General features: G+C 40.5%; 1 protein-coding gene across 5 annotated transcripts in view; it reads left to right on the top strand.

The window, feature by feature from the left end:
* The window catches only part of kcnab2a (potassium voltage-gated channel subfamily A regulatory beta subunit 2a), an 89,782-nt gene extending 64,094 nt beyond the window's left edge, over nucleotides 1-25,688 (top strand). For 4 of the 5 annotated variants that reach the window (XM_063473961.1, XM_063473963.1, XM_063473962.1 and 1 more), the window contains 13 exons: nucleotides 2,818-2,861; nucleotides 3,081-3,118; nucleotides 3,359-3,438; nucleotides 8,064-8,108; nucleotides 8,653-8,697; nucleotides 8,973-9,016; nucleotides 9,278-9,364; nucleotides 14,300-14,385; nucleotides 14,549-14,669; nucleotides 15,331-15,425; nucleotides 16,595-16,715; nucleotides 19,790-19,878; nucleotides 21,856-25,688. In XM_063473961.1, coding sequence (XP_063330031.1) covers nucleotides 2,818-2,861; nucleotides 3,081-3,118; nucleotides 3,359-3,438; nucleotides 8,064-8,108; nucleotides 8,653-8,697; nucleotides 8,973-9,016; nucleotides 9,278-9,364; nucleotides 14,300-14,385; nucleotides 14,549-14,669; nucleotides 15,331-15,425; nucleotides 16,595-16,715; nucleotides 19,790-19,878; nucleotides 21,856-21,945 — 985 coding nt within the window. In that variant the 3' untranslated portion in view covers nucleotides 21,946-25,688. The remainder of the gene's footprint in view (nucleotides 1-2,817; nucleotides 2,862-3,080; nucleotides 3,119-3,358; nucleotides 3,439-8,063; nucleotides 8,109-8,652; nucleotides 8,698-8,972; nucleotides 9,017-9,277; nucleotides 9,365-14,299; nucleotides 14,386-14,548; nucleotides 14,670-15,330; nucleotides 15,426-16,594; nucleotides 16,716-19,789; nucleotides 19,879-21,855) is intronic. The other variant, XM_063473958.1, reaches the window with a different exon arrangement.
* The last annotated feature ends 332 nt before the right edge of the window (nucleotides 25,689-26,020 follow it).

A 26,020-nucleotide genomic window follows, 5' to 3' on the forward strand; every position in this document is an offset into this window, starting at 1 on the left:
AGGGAAATTATTAGATGGGACTGTGTTATTTATGGGAAGTTACACATTTTCTATCTACCAAGGCTTAAATGGGTGACTCCTTTTGACAAGCAAAGCTACAGTAACGTGACAGATAATTATTTTTTTATTTATTTAATTCATGCCATGAACACAAAAAATAGGATGGTGCTATTGGAAGCCATAGTGTCTGCTGCTTGTTTTCTTGTTGTTTTTTTTCAGCTATATTTTTGTTGTGTTGCTGCGTAGTGAGTCAGTAATCTACTAATTACTATTTAAATAATTAATACACAACAAAAAGAGTCAGGGGTGGTCCAGGAGATTTCTGTGACTTAAGATTAACCTATAAATTGAAAGGAAAAATATTTGCAGTGATTGACATTCTCATCCAGGTTTTGTATCACGCTAAAGTGTTGTGTAACACGTGTGTAAACAAACCCTGAACAGACTTTAGGCCCTGTTTAATCACCCAAAGTGTGACAAAGTGAAAAACCTTCCCCTTTCCACTTGGGCTTTGTGCATACTTCACATCTGTCCGATTCAGTGGGTCCTTTCTGGCTTTGTCCGTGTGGCTACAGTGTTGTTACTGTCCTGTACTGTACCTGTCTCCCTCATTATTGAGGAGGCTGTGAGATGGATGACTTTACTCCTGCGGTTCATGTATGCTGAGGCTCAGCAGGAACTTGACTCCTGCGTACCTGCAGGCCCTGGTGGAGGATTGTTGCCGAAATGCACAATGCAGTATTCAAGGCCACTCCAGTAAAATATTGAAGAGAACGGTGTGCTGACAAAGGTACATCCTAACAATGACAATGGTGGAACGGTTATTCTTTTACTCCTCTCTTTTTGTACATTCACATCCACTGTGCAGTATTCATGTTTTAGCGTGCTCATGTGACAGTTAAGACAGAAAACTTTGCTTTGTAATACGCTTTAATGCACCTGATGGAAATGTTTACTTTCCATCTCATTTTCTTAATATAGTTGTGAACTCTAAAATTATTAAATACTCTGGAGCAAACATGCTCCACTGACAGTTTCAGTCAGGAAACTGCTCTTGGTGTTGGTTATCTCTGTGATGCCGCACAACAGCGTCCCGAGGGGCAGTTTTACTCATGCAATTAAGAGGCAGTTAATTGTTGATCGGCTCCAGTGGTTTGCCACAGTAGACTTGTACTGCGATGCAGCGTTAGGACACATGGACTCATTAGATCACGCTCTCTTCTCCCTCATGACAAACTTTGTTTGTTTATAAAGCAGGAGGCTCCTATATGTGATGTCATCTTGCTCTCTGATTTACAGTGTAACACGACTGCCAGACTTCACTGACCCAAACGAATCATTTTAATGAGGCTCTTTGTAGAAACAAGTGGAACACAAACAGCAAAATACACAAACTGAATTTTCAGTGTTGTTTGATCTCACCCAAACATTTGATGGCTTAGAAAATGGAGCTTTTCTCAGAAACCAAAGAATAGAAATAAATAGACTCCATGAGCATCTATGTTGGTTTACTGACCCAGAAGTCGAGCCAATATTGTTGCATGGTAGTGAGCATGAAAAGTAAAACCTTAAGCTCAATTGTTTTGTTTTTGTTTATTTGCTAAACAAGTGTACAGTAACTGACTTAGATAATGTACGATAACAATGAGGTTTCAGCAGCTTTAGTCTCTGTTTCTGAACTTGGTGTTAAGAACACATTGAAGAAAGTGTGTTGTTAGTTACTGCAGCAATTTTATCAGGGCTTCACAGAACACCCACTCACATGCATGCACAGTCCCACTTGTTACAAGCAGCCATATAAAACGCACATCTACACACATGCACACCTTTGTCTCCCTCTCTACCCCTTTTTCATTTCAGCTCTTCTATACAGCCAGTCTTATAAAAATATATTAGATAGCCTCCCACATACTCACGTTGACTCCTGCACATGTTACATCATCTCTGCCACATTTCTTTTATCTTTTTTACACTGCCAGATTATCTCGTGAAGGTGGTTGACCAGAAGCAGCACGTTTGGTTTCGTATTTTTAATGTCTTAGATCAGAAAACTCTGAAGCAATAAAAATATTGTAGTCGTCAGGTTTTTGCAGACCGGAAGAGACTGTTTGATTTCCTTGTGAAATGATTATATAACAGTGCTCATAACAAATCTGTTATGATAATGAGGAACCACAGGCATATTAGAAAACTTTAAAAGCTTGCACAAGCAAAAGCTTGCACAAGCTGAAGACCTAACCAAAGCTGTGATTGTCAAGCAGAGGGGTCTGTCTGGACTGTGATTGGCTCAGAGACGCCAGCTTTAGGAGCAAGTTGTTGTGTGTAGTCAAGCTTCCGCATTGCTGCAGGGGATTTTAGTCAGATGGCGGCTGAGGGATCCTGGTGTGCTGTGAGAAATTTCAGTGGATGTCATGGTGGGACTGCTTAATACTCACTTCCTGTCTCTGATTTTTTTTTTTTTCTCCCCCCCCCCTGACATTTTGGTGAGCACAAACACCTTCTCATTGTTAGCTCATACGTCGATGTGCTTCGTTAGCCATCCCCTCAACATGTGTCAGTGCTGCACTATGTTCAGGCTAGTTACAGATCCATACAAAGTCTTGTTCTTTCCAGCTTCTGTCACTCCACTGCAGCAACAACCTAAAGATGAGAGAACTCTAGTGAAGCTCGATAGGGTTTTTTTATTTATTTTGTTTTTCAAACAGTCATTCCTGAAAGGCTGTGCTGGTCACAGCCACCGCCTGAGGACAAAGGATCATAAATCACTGCCACCTCAGTGCGGCATTAGTTTTAATGTATTTTCCTCTGTTTTGACAGAAACCTCGGGAAGTCGGGCTTGCGGGTATCCTGCCTTGGATTAGGTAAGATCACGAGACAAACTGTTTGTGCATGCTGTAGACTCGGTATGACAGACCGGGGAGGCCAATATAAAACCTGTTCTCTATACAGAGAAAAAGTGTTATTAAACAGAGTGTGAAAAAATTGAGTTTAAGTATGTCAGAAAGAACAAAAAGGTTCTTATTCTACTTGCATGTTTGTGTACTAATTCTCTGACCCCACCTCTCTTTCATTCCCTTTAGGAACATGGGTGACGTTTGGCGGACAGATAACAGATGAGGTGAGAGCAGATGCATTTTGTCAGCTTCTATCCATCAAAGCTTTGGAATGGAAACCCTCCATATGATCTGAGATATCCTAGGTTGCTCAAGAAGCCTATTTTTACTTTTCTGACAGAGTCAACAGACAGTCTCTAGTCCTGTGAAGCCAGCTTCATAATTAAAATTTACTAACACCTCACATCAGTGGTCTCACCCCATCATTTCCCCTCTCTGTTCCTTCCCCCCTGTTCTCTCAACAGATGGCAGAGCAGCTGATGACTCTGGCCTATGAAAATGGCATCAATCTGTTTGACACAGCGGAGGTCTACGCTGCTGGCAAGTGAGTATATCCTGTGTGGCGAGTCACTTAGGACTGAGTGGTAGCAGCAAACATTACCAAACTGCTAATGTGTGATTGATTATGAAGGCAAGCAGAGGTTATGTACTAGCAGACTCCAGTTAGGTGCTTGAGCTATAGTGGTGCACAAATATTCCACATTTAGAAGTGATGTAATACAGAGTCAAGGTGCCAGTATGTGGTCTTTACTTATGGTAACATACCAATATGCCAAATATCCATCTCACATTTCCTGAGAGCACTGAATTGTTTGTCTCCTAGAATACATAAAAACTGTAAAGCAGAATTTCATGAAATGTGATGTAGAGATGAAAAAAGAAGCCTTAAATGTTTGGTTGGGATCTGAATCACTATCTTTAAAACTTAAAATCTAGACAGTCGTCTGAGGATGGATTCTCTGGGTGACCTTCTTTTTATATAAGTTCATTTAAATAAAAGACAGAAAAGACATGACAATCACAACATTACAATTTAACATCAACATCATATGCAGAGGCTTGGAGACGTTCTGCAACATTCCCAGGGTGGATGAATTTTCTTTTGGCTTTACAGGAAAAAGTGTTTTCTTATTCATCTCTCTTTACGTATATTTTCCACGTGTATCTTAATTGTTTTTTGGGGTTTTTTTGTTTTTCACAGCGGACATGCTAGAGCTGTTTTTTGACAAAGTGCATTCTAAACAAACTAACCTTTATCAAATTAATATATGACGATGGAAATGCATGAATGTTTTATTTCCATCGTGTTTTTCACATGGTTTGAGGTTTAACTGATGCTAATAATTATGTCGGCTCATTTTACCCTCTTCTCAAACAATAGTTTAATGGCATTCAGCCTCTGAGTAAGCTCCACAGTATGTTTATCTCGATGAATCAACTCCTCATTTTCTTGTCTATTATTAAAGGAGGAGAAGAAATTAATGTCTGCCTGCTTTTCACAACGAAAAGTGTCATTTGTCAGGGTTCGGGTATTCGTGGCATAAATTTAGGGGATGGGCAGTGATGATACTTTAACCGCAGAAAGCGTGTTGCTTTATTGCTGGATGTAGTGGATGTTTAAATTCCAGTATGGATTAGTCTGGCTTTGTAGTAGCCCGGGTGCTGTGAAATAATCTAAGGGATTATCCTTTGCAAATAGTGTCTCTTATTAACGGGAGCAAGTCTCCTGTTTAAATCCTCCTGAGATTATTCTATTTTTTTCATTATGTTTGGGGAGATGCATCAGAGTCCCCATGTCTCAGAAAGGGAAATCAAAAGATAACAAAAGAGGAGAAACAAGCTGTAGGTCTCAGTGGTTGTCCTCATTTCGCATCTAATGCCTCAGCAGCTGTGGTCTGATGCACGTCATCACACCACGATGTTAATGTTTTGGGGAGTTTTCAGCAGTCTTGTTGATTTATTCATGAGAGAGGTTGATCTTTGACACAGAAGCAAAAACCAACTCTGTCTTTGATCATCGTGCTGCCATAAACCAGAACCACACTTGAACAGAAAGGACAAGCCTGGCACGTGCAAGTGTTTGTGACAGCACGTCACACAGCTCGAAATGTGTTGCACAGGTGTTAATCCTGACAGCTTCCACTGCAAAGCAGCACCAAGGAGCTTATATTACACACAAACACACGAGGAGTCGAACAAATCACACAGTTTGCGCGTCATAATGGAAAAAGCTTTCATGTGAAGTCCTCGGTTGTGGCTTAGGATTCTTTCTATCAGTCGGGCTTGGAGGATGTGAAGTGGTGGTGTTGGTGGCTGCACTGTCAGCTGCTGTGATGTCGATTCTGTGTGGTGAGCGTGGACAGATAAATGAATGAGATTTGTAAGCTGTTTGTTGTAGCTTAGCCCTCAAAAAAAATTGGTCACAGAACAAAACACTGAACGCACAAGAATATTCAAATATTGATTGTGATGCTTGATTAGCATATCCATCCGAATACATGAGCTACTGTTTCTGAGAAATATAAACAAATATGTCTCTTTGCACAAACAAATGTGCTGTGCTTAACCCATGTAGCTGCTCTTATCAGCAAGCACACATGGCACGAAAGCTTTTCAAAGTATGGCAGTAATTGGCAGAACAGAATTTCAGTCTTTGTTTTCTCTCAGGCTCAGAGGCATTTTGCTGGAGATCAATACTAAATGTGTGATATGGTGAAAAACAGGTGGCATAAGCCCTGAAGAATGTGAAAGTAATAAAATATAAAGAATCCATGAGTAGTGCCGCATTACATAATTGCTTCTGCCCTAAGTCAGAAAGCAACTCAGCATTGAAATAAAGCAAAGCTTTAATTAATGGGTGGATGAAGAAAGGCAACCTGCTCGAGGCTCAGTGAACCTTATGTTTGGTCACTCAAATTACTCACATTTCAAAGGGGCAATACTAAGAGCCAGAAATGCACACGCACCCACGCACGCACACACACACACACACACACACACACACACACACACACACACACACACACACACACACACACACACATCATTGCTCTCAGGGGAGTGTTCATTGCTCGTTGTTTAAAAAAAGATGTGAGTCCAGCTGGCAGAGGCTGAAATCACTCGGAGTAATAATGCAGTGTCTACTGTACTTGGGCAGCTGCTGTTTGGATCAGCAGAATGTACAGAGGCACAAACACACGAGTGGGGAGGTTGAATATTTAATTTAATTTAATTTATCTTTTAATAAATGGCAAACAAAAGGTGGCGATAAATGGTACAAAAATGTTATGCAGGATTTAATATTCAATTGAAACGGAGACAAAAGTGAAGCAAACAAACAAACGGCTCCTGAACATTAAAGTAAAATCATTCATGCATCCATGCTTTGCATACATATAGTAGCAAGTCGTACACATGCAGGACTGGTCATAGCTGTTGAATATTAGGATGCAGGGGAAAAAAGGAAAAAGGGTACAGCACTACAAAGTTTATTATGTGCTTATAATCTAAATTTTTTTGAGTTATGATACATAATAACCCATGGTTATCAGTCATTGGTGTATCAATATAGTTCTGATTTTAAAAAATACATAAATATGAATGATTTATTTGTAACTGAAGTGCAGATTTTTAGCTGTAATTTAAGAGATTTAACAAAAAATTGTACATTAATTGGAATTGCTGACAATTTTATACATTGTTTCCCTTTTTCAGAGGCCTAAAGATAATGGGCTAACCTGAAAATTGATCCTGCCAACTTTGTACTTAATTGTTGTTGCTATTATTCTTGAAAATTCAAACAATTTAAAAGTAATTCCAGATTTACAAAAGTGTTCTTCCACTCAAAAATATAGGTAGTTTCCCCATTTATGTTTCATACAGAAATACCAGGATATTCAAGTAATGTATATACATGCGTGATGGCCTCTCTGTTTAGTATAAGCATTTTGTACTTACTGTATTGCTGCCTGTGGAAAAGGTTTCAAAATTATTCTTTAAAAAAAAAAAAAAACAACTTGCACATTGGTACGATGATGTTTGTATAAAGTCGAATATTCTCTTTGGTATCAGCTGTCCTTAATACTTCCACATAATTGTTTCAAGTTTTTGGCATTGGGCTGGTCATCATGAAAGATTTGTCTGTAAATTTGATCTAGCTTATTATTTTCTGCCAAGTAATCTTGTATTGAAATATTTAGGTTAAGAATTTACCATTTGTGGCCTCTTGGTTTTTTTTTGGGGGGGGGGGGGAATGCCATTGTGACTCTCACTGTGATTCAAATGCGTGGATGATCAATCTGCTGTGTGATCTATGCAAATCTAAAACTTCTAAACTTCTTGATATTTATAACCACATCTGTAATATTCTTGATATTTATAATTGAGCTATTTGTAGATATTAGTTCCATTTTTTTAAATTTGTAATATCTGTAACATATTGCACTATTTAAATAGTTTAGTCTGTTACTGTTACTGTCTTGGAGCAACTGTAACCCACACAGTTTCCTCAGGGATTAATAAAGTATTCTGATACCTTAAACTTTTGCACATTACTGAAACTGTTCAGACTGTCACACTGACAGGAGCTGTAATGTGCTGTGCTGTGGGTAAATTGTGGTCCTTGAATTTGTGCACAAATCGGATACTTGCCATAATTTTGAAAACTGCGTCAATTAGAGCTGCTAGCTGCACTCATCGGCAAACGTAAACAAATCTTAGCTGGCACGATGCTTTTTCTACCTCCACAGCCAGTTGGATTTTATGTGAAACTGTGTCACAAGGAGGTGTCTCATTATTTGTCAGAGGGAGCTGGAGAGACATCCTGCTGACGGGTTTCTGCCCAGCCCTAATGAGCCCCGCGTTGAACGTAATGTCACTCATTAGCACCCCTGTGGCTGCTAATGAGTGACTTGGTGGTGGCTCGACAGCACAGCTGGGACCGGGCTCTGACCTGGCAGCTAGTTCACAGCCACCAGTCCTAAACAGGTGCTTCCACTTATAAGAATTTACTTTTGTGGTGTATATACGCAGAATTGGACTGCGTTCTTTAATTAACAATTAAATCTTGAGACAGTCGGATATAAATGCTCATATCATTTCAAGAGTTTCACAATTTTTTTTTTTTTTTTTTTTTTTTTAAATCATGCTCTCTTTCCATCTGTTTCACAGGGCAGAGGTGGTGCTCGGAAACATCATAAAGAAGAAAGGATGGAGGTATGATATGAGGCACACTTTAATTGCATTTTGTATTTTTTTTTTTTTTTTTTTTTTTATTTCCTTCCCAGCCATCCGGCCTAATCTTGTATCATCTCATTCCTCTGCACATATTGGGAGGCTTGTGTGTTGTGAACCGGAACAGTAAGGTGGGGAGATGAAAGATTAATGTGGGCAGCCTTGCCATGCCCACACTCCAGTGTCTCCTCCTCAAAGATGATAAATAATGGATGAACTTCTAGTGGCTTGTCTTCTACTTTGTCGGTCCTGGATGGGTATTTGTATAGCTCAGGTTATATCAGATCAGGTTTATGTGCTGGCAGCACACTGGCATTGTTTGCGTTCTGGCACAGTCACACTTATTGTAGGATGAGTGCGAGAGTGATGCTGATAGAATAAGGTAGAAACGCATGAATGACCTAAAGATTATAGTTTGTGCATGTGCATAAGCAACTCCAGTGCTTTTTTTGATGTAATTCAGCATGTTTGCTTAGCAGATGTTGTAACAGATGTGTGCTTACTTTTTTTTTTTTTCTTTCCCCAGACGTTCGAGTTTGGTGATAACAACAAAGATCTTCTGGGGTGGAAAGTAAGTTTCATCCTTAACTCTGCTGTTTGCCCAAATGAAAAACTACCCTTGCGTGTAATTTTTCTCGACTTGTTTGATCCTGATGCTCCTGGTAATGGGATCATGTGTCATCCAAACTGATCTGTTGTCAGGTGCTTTCAATAAAGCTGGAAACATCGCTCATATTTCATAAAGGATAAAATGATATTATGTTACCGTCCAGGAGCCGTACCAGTCACATTTTAAATAATGGTGTCAAACACACTCTCATTTCTTTTGTATTTGTTTTCATATAGAGCGGAAACTGAAAGAGGTTTATCCCGAAAACACATTATAGAAGGTAAGTAGCAGTGCTGCGTATTATTGGATTAAATGTTGACACTTCAACAACAAAATTCCTAATTAATAGCTTTGGGTCAAGGGAATCGAAGCTTCATTTTAAAAACTGACGCCTCCCCTGGAGTTATTGGAAAAGTTTTGGCTACAGTCAGTAACCCATTTAAAGTATGCAGTTTGATAATCCTCTGCATTAATTTTCTATACACTTTGATATTTGCAGTCACAGCACTATTGCTGCTCAACTGTGGTTCCTATTTTCCAGGTTTAAAAGCCTCTTTAGAAAGACTGCAGTTAGACTACGTGGATGTGGTTTTCGCGAACAGACCGGACCCTAATACACCAATGGAAGGTAGCAATTCTATTGTCTCTACCCTTTTTCTGCCTATTTATCACCTTTTTATCACTTGTTGTCATACTGTGCTTAGAGAAAAGGCATTCTTTCTGTCTCTATGACGACTGCAACATGAAGACTCGGATATACAAATCTCTTGTAACTGAAACATCTATTTTTAAATGCTGCCTGTTGTCCTGGTGCTTCCACCTCCACACTCAGAATGAGGATGGATGCGGATGCTGAAGACCTTTAAATGGCAGAGTGCTAACTGTGTGGGGGCTCAGCTGGTCACACAGTATCCATCTGCTCCCGTGTTATAGTTCCTCTTCGGGTTGTAGTCCAGTCAGGGGCCATCTCTCTGCCTTCAGTTTGATACTTCGCTCAAGCTGGCTCTTCCAGAATACTTCAGGATCTTGTTGAGCAGAAGTAGCTGGTGTTGTTTAATATAAAGGTCGAGGCAATTCTTATGCCCCTCTGCCCTTTAGAGATTGCACACAGTTCAAATGGGCAGTTTTGAATATGCGTCTTCCAATCTGTAGTGGTAAAGCCATCTGGTGTATTTTATGCTGGCAGTAGCTGAAGGGGTAAACAGGGTGAAGAGGAAGTGAGCAGCTACTCTGTCAGAGTAAACACAGTAAACCCCTTAAGACAAGCACACACTCCCAAGATGGGAGGCTTGGTCTGTTCGACTCTTTTATGAGAAACAGTGCATCAGTGTGATGGATTATTGATGGGTGATAGGGCCCGTCTTATTATATGCGTGTTCCTTCTCTTGTCTGGGACACTTCGATCGCTATCTGACATTTTTTATATTTGGTCTGCAGTCGAACAAAACAAGTTATCACTTAGATCGATAAAAAAACGGAAATTACAGTCAGATAACGCAAGATATTGCTCAACAGCACACACACACACACAGGCTGAGTTGGAGCTCTGTGATTTAATTTCTCACACGTGTTACACACACTGCACATGAAACACTACAGATGATTATCTTCATGCCACCTGGCTCCACACACCATTCGGGATAAGCATCTTTCATCAGAACTGCCACTGAAACATGACCAACCCATTCAGGCCACCTTAAAAAAAAAAAAAAAAAAAAAAAGGAAACCCCCTCCCACCTCAAACAGGAGAGGCAGCAATAAACATCTCAACATGCTGGTGGCACCATCTAATACAAATAGCGTTTAAAAGTAGGGCTGTGCGATATGACCAAAATCTCGTATCCCGATATAAGACATCGATCGTCCCGTCAACGATATCACAAAAATGTTACATTTTCTGTGAATCTCGGGCAACTCGACTTGCGTGAAGTGTTTTCAGCTGGGCGTCGTGTACCTGGAGTCGAGTGTTACATAAGTTGAAACAGCCGCAATTTTCTTTGTGACTATATATTACACGGCGTGCTGCGGGGAAAAAACTTGTTCTAATGTTTATTTTTTAGCACCTGACGGCTCTTTTTAGCTTCTCGTCCGTAAACACTCAGCATACTATTTCACGTGATTCAGTTGATTTTGAAAAATCTCAACAGGATCTTCAGCTTTATTATGAAAGGTTTATGTGGAAAATAAACAAGCGGAGGCACATGATGGTTTTACCGTCGTTGTTGCTAAAGACAACGCATAAAAACAGTCGCTTGTCCGTCCGTAGTGTGGTTATATTAAATATAAGAGAAAGAGAGAACTTTAAGAAATTCTACAGTGACCATCAAAACAATGAAAAAATATTGATGTAAACAGTTTATTTTGCAACACCACGAAATAAACGATAGCATAATATGAAACGATAGACGTTTTATATCGTCATCCGATATATATCATTATATCGAACAGCCCTATTTAAAAGCAATAATAGTTTGTCACTCACCTACCTATGTAACATCAAATAAATACATCAAAATAACTGCTTTCACCTACTGCTCAACACACTGGATAACAATTTGTCAATCACAAGTCATTAGCATTTGAGCATGTGCTGGGTAATGTACCTTTCTGAAACACAGAAAGATAGAAACCATAGACTTCTACAGGGCCCAAAGTCTTTTAGTATCCACAGCTTTCATCCCCTGATGCCCATTAGAGTGAACTTAGGCTTAGGCTACTCAAGGATCAACCTTTGCTTTTTAGACCTGGAAGCTACATCTTTTATGCTGTCTGTGGTGAGGAGAGAGTCATATCGTTAATTTCAATGCTTAATGTTGCATAAAAACAGCTTATATAAAAGCAACCAAGTCAAACCAAAAACTGCTTTAAAGCCCTAGAACTAGGGTTAAAGGGCTTTTCATCAACTTCTTTGATGCTCACAAAAAATACTCATTATTTCTTCCTTCATGGCTCAGGGCCATTTATCATGGATGGCCATGATGGTCGAGTGGTTAGCACTGTAGCCTTACAGCAAGCTTATAACTGGCTCGATCCCCACCTATGCCTGTGTGCGTTCTCTCATGCCTTCTCCCACGGTACAAAGACATCCATTAGGTTAACTGGTGATTCTGAATATGCTGTGGGTATGAGGTAATTAAAGTGTATTGTATAAATGTATGTTTCTTAATGGGGGTTAAAATGGGACTTGCAGTCATTAAGATTAGAAAAGAACTGTATAAATGGGAGTACATTTCAATATCCATACAACCCAACAAACCACTGAACAAATCTAATCTTAAAACTTATTTGCATGAATGTAATTTGACTTATCTACATCTTTGTTAAGGTTGCAGATGTACAGTAGAAGCCCGTGATAGACATTTACTGCACCAATGCAACATTACCCATTGATTGGGTCATATATCCTAGTTTCAGCTGTTGACTGGCTCTTTTATGACAGGAGCTAAACTGTAATCAGGATTATTTGAGTGCCATGGCTCTCTTATCATGCCTCTGCTAATGTATATGTTGATGTTATAATTGCCATTCTTTAGCATAATTATCAGAATCATTTGTTTATTCAAATCTCTCTTATCATACACATAAACATGCATGCTTTAAAAACACATTCCTACCTGACTGCTTTAAATCAAATGCAGTGCTGTGTTGACACAGTAACATGAAATTAATCTCTCTGCAACATCCAGTCATCACATTAAAGAGAAAAATAAATCACCCCTGACATATTTTCTAACCATCTGTGCTTAAAATAAATAAGCTGTAGTCCACTTTGTCAAACCACTGAAGAGGCTTTTTGCACAATTAAAGATCTGAAGTGGTGCAAATACGGCCGTCGTCTCGTATTTATTTCACTGGATTTCCTTTCTGCAACCCGCTGCAGATCGAAATTGACAGATTCTTAGGATTTTTTTTAACATTAATGTCATTCAAGTGCCTTGTTATGAATAGATGTCATCCTCATCAGGGTGAATCATGCTCCATTCTGATTAACATAATCAGCTTTTCCACTTCTGTTCTGAATGGCCGAGGCCATTTGGATTGCAAATGATAACGAGTGCTTCTTTTAGAAGAAGAAAGAACAAGCAGATGCACATAAATTAGAGTACCAGGACACTGTTTGAGGTATTGTATGCTGCGGAAAACACCACAGGGTGAAACGAGTATTAATGTTTTTTTTCTTTTTCTTTTATAAGGGCGTCTTATTATTTTTCTTTTTAAGCTACATATTTTTATTTTTGGACTCCACTCGAGCAGCTTTGTTTATCTTAAACTACACCTTGATCCAGCATTGAAACAAGCCATTTAACACTCTAAGACCCACCTCCCTTTGATCTACTTTTATTTTGATTGGCTGCCCTTGCCTAAACAGGTGGGTCAGGCTTTTGTGTTCAGATCCAGAGGTTTAACATTTTCAGGGTTCATACGGGTGCTTGAAATCCTTGAAAATACTTGAATTTTAATATTGTCTTTTCAAGGTTTAAAAAGTGCTTGGATTTCAGATGTGGTGCTCAAAAGTGCTTAAAACCGTATTTCATTCACCACAAATAACTATCTGACCGAATAGTTTTCATATCAGACAGAGAAATAGGATGAGTCGCAAAGTCTAAAAGCAAAATTTCTCCGCCTGGGCTGCCGAGCGCCTCTGCAGGTCAGTCTGTTTCAATGTGTGACCCCCATCCCTCCCCGCACAGTCGGGGATGGGTGCACGAACATGCCTGTCCACAGATTCATGGTGATGTAACTGCTCTTTTAACTGTTTGGTGTCTTTGCTTTGTTTGGTGTTTGCAGACATGGTTTATATGAGATTTTATCTGAGATTCAGAGGTTTCTGTGACACTACTCATGTTAGCACTTTCTGACCTCGTGTTATAACAGATTAAACGTGGTCTCCTCCCTTTTGCCCCCATTTTTGGGGGCGTGGGTGCTTAACTAGTTAAAAAAACAAACATCTGTCTCCTATTTTGTGTGTCACACAGGAAAGAAGCCTCAATATCTGATGAGAAGACTTCTTAATGTGGCCTTGCTGTGTGTTATTGTGGTGCTTGGTGCAGTTTTGTAGGGTTGTTGTTTTTTTTCAAGTGGAGATGAAGATCTCTGACAAGTTGATTTGTTCACATTTTCAAATCGTAATTTTTAAGAGAAATGTGTTTGAGTTTGTACACTAGCGAGTACATATTGCACCATTTCCTTTTTCAGTTTTTGTCTGTGGTGTATTTTTCAGTTTTAACAAAATTGGAGCAAAAGACATTTAAGTCGACGTAAAATGATTTAATTTTGACATGGCCTTACTGAGGTAATGCTAAGTGAAACATGCATTCTTTTTTTTTTTTTTTTGGTAATGTGCTGAAAAAGCTTGAAAATGGACCTTGAAAGTGCTTAAAAAGTGCTTGAATTTGACCCTGAAAAATGCGTATGAACCCTGCATTTTGCAGATCTAAAAGTAGCAAAAACCGGATCCACCAGTGGAACAGTGCGTTTATGTATAGATGTTTGTATGTGTAACCAAAAATGTGGGAAACTTCTTGGGGTTTTTTTCCTCATCTTTGTTGTGTGTAACTTGCAGAAACGGTTCGAGCAATGACCCATGTGATAAACCAAGGCATGGCCATGTACTGGGGGACATCCCGCTGGAGCCCGATGGAAATAATGGTGAGACTCAGTCCAAAATACATTCCTTCTATCTTCACAAGTTCCAGTTATTTCCAGCTTCACATTATCTACTATTTCTATTCTTCATGTTCAGTATTGTTCCCAATACAAAATGTTTACATACTCTGCTGTATTATGTAACTCTTTGCATGTTTTTCTCTAGGAAGCGTACTCTGTTGCGAGACAGTTCAACCAGATTCCCCCCATCTGCGAGCAGGCAGAGTACCACATGTTCCAGAGAGAGAAAGTGGAGGTGCAGCTACCTGAGCTGTTCCATAAGATAGGTGAGCAGTGGTGCGTTTGTGCCTCCAGGTGGAGAATTGATCCATGAAAGCATTACAAAACTTATTTTTTTTACACAAACCCACAGAGCTAGAGGGATTTTTGACACGTGGACACACAAGGTTAAATTGAAGCCAAGTGTTGGATCTCAGGTCTGATGAAAAGAAAGGAAGCATTCCAGAAATGTAACACGAGAACTTCTCTCTTACTTGCTGGAGCACTGGAGATCAGTGCAGTTCTGATTATAGCTGGTTAAAGTCTTGTTTGTGTTGTCATATAACTTTATTAGCTTCAATTCAATGCAGAGAAACCAGCATTGGTTTCTCTACAGAGCCAAATCACACATACATACAGAGAGAAACCCAACAATCATATGACCCCACTTGCATGTTGGCGACAGTGGGAAGGAAAAACTCCCTTTTAACAGGAAGAAACTGCCAGCAGAACCAGATTCAGGGAGGGGCGGCCATCTGCCGCGACCAGTTTGGGTGAGGGGAGGAAGACAGGATAAAAGACATGCTGTGGAAGTGTGTGAACAGTCAGTGTGATTTAAGAGAAGTAGAGAAATGGTCATCATCAACTCAGCTAAGCTCAGCCCTTTTTTAAAAAGTATTGATGGCTGATAAAAATTGTTCAGTGGTGATCACATGTTTCTCTTCTCAGGTGTGGGGGCCATGACGTGGTCTCCGCTGGCCTGTGGGATCATCTCAGGGAAATACGATGGCAGGGTCCCTCCCTACTCGCGGGCCTCCCTTAAGGTAGACAAGCCTCGCTCGCTGTGCTCCTTCTTTATCCCACTCTGATCATCTGTGCCGCTGTCACTGTGCTGCGTTTCACTGCTGGTTGCTTATTGTGTGTGTTTGTGTCTTTCAGGTTCTGTTACTCACCACATACTGTAACCTCGTGTGTTTTCAGTGCCATGCCGACGCCATGCACTGCGTACCGCTTCACAAGCAGTGCTGTTACACACTGTTTGTCAGTTGGTGTCTGCTAAATATATTTTAGTCCACGCAAATGACCACAAAACACCTACGCTCACAACAATAATAGTGCTGCACGTGTGCGTGCTGACTTGTGAATTTTTATTTGACACTACAGATACCAACACTTTAAAAATAAAAATGTTTCACTTTATAAATTGGCAGATGAATCGGGAATCAATTCAGTGTGTTGTGTCAGGAGAAGAAGAAAACAAAACGTCCATTTTAACTAAAAATGATTAAAGAGGAGACGCGGCTTTAGGGATTCAATCCAGTATTTGTGACAGATGAACTCAGCAGCCCTCACTTTCCATCATGTCATGTTGTGATGCTGAAATATATTTTAGCATTCAGCATGCAGAGTTTTAAAAATAAGAGATCCAAGACAGCTCAACACATAAGCTTACACCTGACTTGGTGTTCTGTCCCTCTGTGCTGGAGTGGCATGTTGTGTTTCTGTGGATCGTGTGTCACTGATTGTTGGTTTGAGCTCTGCCGGTTCATGAAGCAAGCTCTCCATCTTGGTGTTGTGCAGTACTTTTGGTGACTTATGTTGAATGTGCTGCTTCCCGTTTGGCTCAGTGTTGTCTGTGGATGTTTGTGGTGTTTTGGATCGTTGAATCAGTGAATCCTTGTGATACTTATCACATCCTCTGTATTGTTAGATCTACCAGCTAGATATCAAAGCTACTGTATAACTCAGCTGGGACAAAACTAACACTTTTTTAACATTTATATTAAATTTTTGTAATGTTTGTAAATCTGCTATAAATGAACTATTATTATTTTTTACAAAAGCATAGAGTGAGCTGTGTTTCCCTGGCTGAGGTGTAGACAGCAGGAGACAGAGTCACGTGTTTAAAAACAGGCCCTGGTGACACAGGAGCTGCAGCGCAGCGGTGTGAGCAGGGCTGTGTTTTTGAGCAGGTGTGCTGTGTTTTCGACAGGGCTACCAGTGGTTGAAGGACAAGATCTTGAGCGAGGAGGGCCGGCGTCAGCAGGCGAAGTTGAAAGAGCTGCAGGCAATCGCGGAGCGGCTGGGCTGCACTCTGCCCCAACTCGCCATCGGTACGCAGATACACTCTGCCGCTCTCTCTCTTTCTGTCTGTCTGTCCGTCCCTCTGCCTCGGACAGGCCGAGGTCAGCACCGCTCTCGCAGCTGTCTGGTTTGACACTCGGTGTGTTGTGTTGTCATGTATGTGTCTGTGTTGTAACTGCTGCAGTTTAAAAACAACAACAACAAAAAAAGAATATTTATGAGGGAAAACAGGGACTATTTAAGAAATAAAACAATCAGAAAGGTAAATAGTGCGTCTTAAAGGGACAGGAACACACAGTATCAGATATAAATCCAGGGGATGACTCGTATCGATTCACTTGCCGGGCAGTAAATGTGCAAACCCCAAAGACGCAGAGTCCTGCAAGGGTCGTTAAAGTGGCAGTGGAGAGGGACGCAGCGAATAAATCTCACAGTCGGTCTCCTATCTCAGCACAGATCACAGCAGATTTTTCACCCACACAGTAATACACTGTCATAGATTTGGTTTCACGGGCCATTAGTGGACACCCTCAGTTCTCCCTCAATTACCATAAATCCTTCCAGCACTCCTGTAGGCAGCACGGGACATTTATATGCAGTCTTCTAGATCGCAGTGTCACTCCAGCATTAAATAAAAACTATAAAACAATGACAGACTGCTTCTCGCCTTGGGCTTTATCCCGAGACTCCTTGAGCAGGTGGTAAATTCAGGAATCAGGCTGCAAGTGTGAGAACAGAGTAAACAGATGTAGTCGGTATCCTGAGGGAAGGTCTGCAACTGCATCACTCCAGATGAAGATCTTCTTTTTTTGGCCGTATTCTCATGTTTATTGAAGATTTGTGTAGAATCATAATCCCACTATTTTTACAGCAGCATTCCTCATTCCATTATACTGTAATCTGCTTACCAGTGTATTTTCCTGAATTTCAAGAGCATGCAGTTGTATTGCATAATACAGTTCCCAATTACAATGGCAGACCAAGCAAGGATGGGGGGTTGTGTGTGTGTGTGTGTGTGTGTGTGTGTGTGTGCGTGTGCGCGTGCGTGCGTGCGTGCGTGCGTGTTTGTATTTGTTTGCAGTGATCACAAAAAGGCAGATTTTCTGAACATTATTAGCAGACAGCTGCTCTGAGATTTATTTAGTTCTTTTACTCATGCTTTGCACCTGAAAATGGTTCTGAAGTATTTGTACATGAGTTTTTTGCAAGTTCCTGCTTCACTACCTGTGCTTTACAAAGGGATGGGAACTTAGTCTTATGAAAAAAAAATTATATACCAGGAAAAACAAATGAACATCACACAATAAATTACACAGTCAATATTTAACAAAACTAAATCAAGAAGCAGTGTTTGAGAAATTAAGTACACCCTTACTGGTTCTATAGAATTAAGTGGTAAGTCACAGACAGGGGTCGCTTATCAAAGGCACTTGATTAATTGGTCATTAGCAAACGTGACCACCTCTGTAAAAGCAGAAGTTCTGGCAGTTTCAAAACAGTTTGTAATCATCACAGGACTGAATGTCCCAACACATTTACCCCATAGCAGACCATGCAATGATCAGAAACACTGCAAAAAAAAACCAAGAGCTACATCTTAGACTCCATGGGCCTCAGTTAGCATGTTAGATGTTAAAGTTTATGACTGTACAATCAGAAAAAGACTGAACAAGTATGTCTTGTTTGGAAGTGGTGACAGGAAAAAGACTCTTCTTGCTAAAAAGAAAATGACTGCACGGCTTAGGGCTCCAAAGCCACATCTGAGCAAATCACAAGACTTTTGGAACATTGTTCTTTGGACAGATGAGACCAAAAATGGAGATGTCTGTTCATAATACAAAGCGCTACCTTTAGAAAAAAAAAACGCACAAACATTTCATACCAGATGTCAGGACCACAGCAAGTTGCAGCCATTGAGTTAGCTATGAGCTCCTCTGTATACTAAAGCATTATGGTGTTAAAGTTGAGGACGTCTTTCTAACGGGTAATGGTTTTGCTGAAATTGGGTCATGCAACAGGAGAATAAATCCAAGCACAGCAGTATATCTACAACAGAATGACTGAAAAAAGAGTCAGCATGTTGCAATCCATCAGTGTCCAGACCTGAACATGATTGAAATGCTGTGGGACAACCTTAAGAGAGCTGTGGATAAACAAATGCCTGCAAATCTCAGTGAACTGAAGCAACAATTCAGTTCAATTCAGTTTTATTTATACAGCGCCAAATCACAACAACAGTCACCTCAAGGCGCTTCATATTGTAAGGCAGACCCTACAATAATGCATACAAAGAATAACCCAGCAATCATATGACCCCCTATGAGCAAGAGCTTTGGCAACAGTGGGAAGGAAAAACTCCCTTTTAACAGGAAGAAACCTCCAGCAGAACCAGGCTCAGGGAGGGGCGGCCATCTGCTGCGACCGGTTTGGGTGAGAGAAGGAAAACAGGATAAAAGACATGCTGTGGAAGAGTCAACATTGTAAAGAAGAGTGGGTCAAAATTCCTCCACACCGATGTGAAAGACTAATGCTCATACAGGTGTTTCTACAGTCTGCTGAATCATGGTGTGTACTCAGTGTTTTTCACACACTGCTTCTGTATTTGGTTTATTTCGTTTCAGCCAAATAATGACACAGTTCTGATCTGAGATTATATTTAAACAATTTTAGAATCAAGCAAGCACCAGATGGTTTTTCCATTCAAATCATTTAGTCATGGTGCAACAACGGGACTCAATTTACCTGAAGTGAGCTATGCAAAGTTACATTTTCAACACGGCATGAGCTAAGATATAGTACTGAAATTTGACGTAATGTAGGCAGGCATTCAGCAGCATCTGATCAGGAGTCATTTTTATATTGTGGTGTGTGCATGAGTGGGTCGGTTCTTCCATCGCTGATCCAGTGTTAGTGTAACTAGTGTCGAGTTCCTGATGAATAATGTTGCCGTAGTATAGCAGTTGGTTTATTTTATCAGGGAGCAGCTGTCATTTCATGTGCAAATAGTAATCAGCGTGTGTTTGCGTCTCGGGTATTGCGTGTGTGTATGTGTGTGTCTTTAATCATGGTAGGGGTGTCATCCCTATTTACTGGTCTCCTGCAGCGTGGTGCCTACGGAACGAGGGGGTGAGCTCTGTCCTTTTAGGGGCGTCCAACACCGACCAGCTGATGGAGAACATAGGAGCGATCCAGGTGAGTGTGTTTGTGTGTGTACGCTTTGCTTGTGTTACCGCGAAGCAAATCAGAAGCTTAATTTGTGAAAATGCGACCCGACCCGCTTTGTTGGGCTCGTATTCGTGCCTTACAGTCCGTAACGGCAGCCTCCTCTCCTGGGCACGGCTTGGCCTCCTGGGCAGTTTGCTGCTGCACGCCTGGGTGCTTTACTGTACTGAGTTAATAAGGTCAGAGGAGTATCAGTTGCCAGTGGGATTGGAGATGAGCTCACAGCCGCTTCCTCCTCTCCTGATAAGATGCACTCTTTAATGGGGTTTTCAGACCGGTGAGGGTTTACGTCCTCTCCTCACATTATGTCTGGCCCGAAGTAAAAAGCATTCTGACTCTCATCTACTCCGATGCTTTGTGTCTGCTCCCGTGTGTGTGTGTGTGTGTGTGTGTGTGTGTGTGCACTAAACGTCTCCTCTCCCAGAATGCGTTTGATATTTCGGGTTTGAAATGCTATGCTCACATTTCCCAAGGGCTCTGCAGTTTCCCTTTTGCCAGAATTTTATATCAGAGACGCTGAAATAGAATCGGCCCCTGGTGTGAAAGACTTTCTCAGGAAGTTTGAATAAAAATATTATTTCTTTCTTTTTATTTAATGTCTGCATTGTCGGAAGAGCAAATACTTTATTTATTATTCTCTGCACGCGAAAAGTTCCTGTTTAATTTTTACTACCATCTTATCTTTTTTTTATTTTGCTTGTTTTCCAGTTAAATAGAAGATTTTTACTCCTCACTTTGAAATTCAGAGTAAAACGATCTGTATTTTTATCAAATAGGGCAAAATATCTTAATAAATATTTATTTTTAGTGATGTATTTTCATAAATCTTTATTTATACAGCCTTTTTGTTGAAAATAATTATTCTTTGAGTCAAGTTTCCTCAGTTATCAAGTTTAAAAGGAACAATATATTCCTCCTGTTTTCATATTTCTGCTCTGCTCAGTGATGCACTACTTTACTATAAATACTTTATGTAGTGTCTGTTTACAAAGTTCTACCCCAGTTCCAAAAATAGTTGAGATGCTGTGTAAAATATAAATAAAAATACAATGCAATGGTTTGCAAATCTCAAATATAAAACATTTTATTCACAATAGAACATAAAGAACATATTTCATAATGTGTCAAATGTTTTCAGTTGGTGGAAAGTTGGGCCTGTCTGCAGACAGGTCGAGCTTTGCACCAGAAAAGACGCCAGTATTCCTGTTTCATGTTCAATTATGGCTTCTTCTTTGCACGATAGAGCTTTAAGCTGCATTTGTGGATGGCATGGTGAACTCTGTTCACAGACAGGGATTTCTGGAAGTCCATCCAGTGATTTCCATGACAGAATTGTGCCTGATTTTAGTGCAGTGCTACCCGAGGACCTGAAGATCATGGGTAGTCAGTACTGATTTTTAGCCTTGTCCTCTGCACACAGAGATTTCTCCATATTCTTATTCAAAGGTTTCACAATTTTACATTAAAGAACTTTATTTTGAACTTGTTCCACAGTTTTGTTCAGACTGCTGAAACTCTGCCTCTCTAAGAGGCCGCTCTGTTTATACAGGGTCACGTTAGACCTGACCTGTTGCCAATAAAACTACCTGCTGTTTCTTCAAAGTCTTCTTCAAAATGAGTTAATATTTTTCATGAAATACTAAAATGTCTGTTTTACCAGCATCCCAACTTTTCTGGAATTTATTAGAACTGAAGCCTTTTTACATATCGATGTTTCTATAAAGGTAAAAACTTGTGCGTAAAGCTAATATATAAAACAACAAAGAAATAAAGTAAAAAATAAACACATGCCACTTCGGTTTTTGGATTTTGAGCTGGACTGAAGATTGCAACGTTGAGATTGTTTCATAAAATCCTTTCAACACTCTCTATAGGTAGCGATGTGAAACTGCAACACACCATGGCGACTGCAGTGTGTTCACCTCTTGTCTTTCTGTCGTGTCGTAGGTTCTGCCAAAGTTGTCGTCATCCATCACACACGAGGTGGACAGCATCCTGGGGAACAAGCCGTACAGTAAAAAGGACTACCGCTCCTAACGCGTGGCACGGCCCCGCCCGGCAGGGCTGCACCCGGCCTGCAGCCGCAGTGCCCCACCTTTGCCTGATCCTCTGTTTGCTTGAGCTTTTACTGAGTGAGACCCTGGCGCATGAGTCTGGCCACACCAAGGCCACGCAGGGCACCTCATTTAGAGTTACAGGGATAAGATAAGAAAAGGGGGAAAAAATACAGTCACCTCCACTGGAAATGACAGGATTGACAAAGAAAGACACAAACATGGAAAAAGAGAGGTTAGGGATATGCGCTCATATTTAAATTAGTTATACATTCAATTCAGCTGAACGTATTTTAAAACTATAGAGAAAAATACATTTATTAAAAAAAATAAGCACACGCTTGCTTGGCAGCCAGATTTTTCTTTCCTTTCTATTTTTTTTTCTCTTTCTAAAACCGAATACAACTAAAAGGAAGATGAAATTCATGCTGTATGAATGCACGAGAACTACTGTTGCACATGTACCATAGCCATGCATTCGTTGTTTGGACGCTCTGTTTACAAACACCTGTGTACTGTCCAAATCCGTCAAGATTTCTCTGAAAGTGTTGTCGACATTACCAGAGCCTCCTCACGGGCTTCAATCAGCACTTTAGTACTGTCAGTAAAGGTGTTGGAAGGTAGTTTCAAAGAGGAGAGAGGATGGGTATTACAACAGTCTTATCTCACAACCATTGCACTATAGAATCACATCGCCTCTTCATAATTCCCTCTCTTCATCCTCTGTTTCTTCACTGGCAGTGCGTTTGTCCAGCCTAATGCTCCGATGCTCCTCCTGTGTAAGCGTGGCTCTGAAGTTCTGAAGTCATCAGGGCTTCCGTCCTTACCAGTCAACCACCTGCCATGATGGAGCTTGGGAGCCTAGGCTGATGTGTCTGGGCAACTTGCGTGCCACTGAAGAGATGAGCAGTTTATTCATCCCTAACAGCAGGAACTGCAGTCGTGTTATATCAAACGCAGCTGCCTGCTTCACTGTGCTTCCCAGCCGCTGTTCTCGCTTTTTTCAGGCTGAGGATTTTGGTTTACAGGGAACATTCATATCAGTGTTGGCTCAACATCTCATGGAAACTTCTCCTCAATCAAATTCAGTTCAAGTATTTTGCCTTATTTAGAGTTGCATCAAACTGTGCTTTGGGCTTGTAGACGAGCAGCTCGACAGCTGCCTCTCTGCGCTGGTCATGTGTCCCCGGTATAAAGTGGACCGCTGAGTGGTGGAAGTAGTGTTTGTTGCTCCCTGACTGGGGGGGGGAAGGAGTCGTGTGTCCGATTAATCAGTGAGTGGCAGCAGCTCAGGGAACGGAGCAGGCAGTTTCAGTCGTGTGTTGGCGTGCCAGTCAGGAGGTTGTATTTAGTCATCTGTTTTTCTTTCATGTGTGGACACTTTAGTGTGGCTTGAGCCAAAGATGATCTTCTTCTTTTCTTTCTTTCTTTTAGAAAACAACCCAACTTTTCACTATTACAAGATTATAGAAATCATCTTGACGCATGTGCTGTCCAGCTTGTAATCTATCTATGGTATGGACTTTACTCCATAATATATCTTTACTTGACCGAGCTGTTACACTAGTTAACAAGTATGTCCTTCATATACAGAATGCGTAGTACAACTAAGTGCTTTAGGATCGGTAAGGTTTGTTTCAGGCGGCAGATGCCCCGAGACACGTCAGAAGTATTATTGCAGACATTTTGACAACGCCCTGTATCATTTGTTGTCCTTTGGGTGCTCTCTTACTGTGATTAAAGCACAAGTGGAAAGCATGTTACATCTTCTAAGCATGGACCCTCTTCACCCAGCCTACAGTACCTATGGGACAAACAAGGTGATGCTTTTCAAGCTTACTAACACGTGTAGATAACAAGTCTTTACTAACAGCTGATAAACTGTTGATTCTTAGAAGGAAAAAACAAGTGCAAATTAACATAACTTATATAAGTGTGAATGATATGAATGAGGTGAAGCTGCTCAGCTAGAGTGGAGGGGATAAACGGTCTGCTTGAGTATTACTCCTAAACAACAGCAAAGTGATTCAAGATCTGCTGTTGATCTGACTCATTTTTGTGTGTGTGTGTGTGTGTGTGTGTGTGTGTGTGTGTGTTCAGGTTTGAGGGATTGGGGGACAACTGAACTAATCCCATGCTGTTGTATTAGGTGATCCGGCTGATTTGCCGTGTCTCTTGTAAGTCTGAGTAAATAATAACAGGCACAAGCCGATCCTGTTTTCTCAGAATTTAAAAAAAAAAAAAAAAAAAAGATAAGCAAAGAACATTTTGTTCATTAGTCTGTGGAGTTTGTGTCTTAATATTTCCATCTGCAGGGAGCGGAGAAGAAGTCTGAGATTTAAAGGTAGAGTCTGACATTTTGGGAAATGTGCTTTTTCTCACCCCAAATTACAAAAGGTCTGATACTGAACTCATATTAGCTTAACACACAGACTTGAAACCAGAAGAAACTCATTTTCTCTTCTGTACAGAACATATTAGCCATTCATTATTAAGCTTTACAGATAAGGGTAGTCAGAGGGTTTTAGCCTTGTTCATATGTTCGTACTGTGTTCACCAAGGACTGTCTGATTGAGATATTGTAAGGATAACTTGTCAGACTCTCAGTTGGGAACGGGTTTATTTAACACATAATCGGGTGTTTGAGTGTGCAGTCAAGTCTCGTGCTGTGTGTGCACTTTCATCCTGTGCTCTCCGTTTCACCATCTGTGTGGTTGCATCTCTGCTCTGCTGGATAAACGGACACATGGAGGGGAGCAGAGGAAAGGGGAGACACGTGAAGTGACGGTATCGTTACCTGAGTCGAGGACGGCTCGGTGCTCTTCGCTCCCGTGGCAGCGAGGACTGTGCTGTTTCTCCATCCACGTAACAAATAATTAAGGCTGCAGTGGCAAGGCGTGACACGCTTATTTTCAAGAATCATTTCTTTTCTAAATGTATTACTGTTGATGAGAAAAGCAGTTTGGCTGTTTCCAGTCTCTGTGCTCTAAGGCGACGTCATATTTAGCAGCAAATATGCCGACGTGGCATATTTCCCCCCCTAAAGATGTCAGACTTTCCCTTTGAACGTTATCGCTGTGCATTTAGTTTGACCATCAGAGTTGTGTCCCAGCGTGCCGATCCGCCCGACACAGATGCCGTGTCGTAACGAGCTTCACGCGCACAACGTAGAAATAACTGAAACTTTTGAAGCTTGTGTGTATTTGTCTGGTGCCCTCACCCATGTAGGAGAAAATAATGCTTTAAGAGGTCCTAGTTTCATCATATTTGCTGTCCTAACATGTTAATGACTAGTTCACAAATGAAACAGACCCACAGATGAATAGAGCTTATTTTACAGAAGGTTCTAGGTTATACAGAGAATATATTTTTATGTTCTAGCCTTTAATGCAGTAGAGAGAATTAAGAGAACTGTTTTTATTTTTGTCATCATGCTGCATTTTTCCTATCGGTATTGTATTGATTTGAAGACTGACAAAAAGAAGCAATCTTTGTGTTGTGTGTGCATTATGATGCTCAAATGCAACAGTGTGTGGAATTCACCCTGAAGACGACGTATTGAGAGCCTGGTATCTCCTGTACATACTCTGACCTTTGTATATATTTCTGGTTGTGATCACCTTTGCCTTTTTTCATTTTGATTTCATTTTGCAGGCGTTGCTATCTGCACTGTGCTTGAATCTGAGATTTAGACAGGATGTACAGCTTATGATCTTCAATGAAAATGAATTCATGATAAAAATAAGAATGGTTAAAAACCAGCTTGTGTCTGTTTTTATTTTGGCATCTTTATTCATAATGTTTGGATTTGTTAGAGCGTCCAAGCCTCTTCTATCCAGTGGAAAACAAAAGATGCATTTATGACTTATTTATGAAATATAAATATGAGGCAATTTATACAAAAAATAAAAATCCTGAAGGAGGTGCAAATGATCTGAAGTGGTTTACATTGAACTTTAAAAACTGTCATTACAGCATGTGTAGTCATCAGGAGTGTGCTTTACTGTGATATAGCATAAAGCTTGTGAGGATCAATATAATCTCTGTTGCACCGTACA

The sequence above is a fragment of the Pelmatolapia mariae genome, linkage group LG5 (genome assembly GCF_036321145.2).
Source record: "Pelmatolapia mariae isolate MD_Pm_ZW linkage group LG5, Pm_UMD_F_2, whole genome shotgun sequence".
Classification (NCBI taxonomy): domain Eukaryota; kingdom Metazoa; phylum Chordata; class Actinopteri; order Cichliformes; family Cichlidae; genus Pelmatolapia; species Pelmatolapia mariae.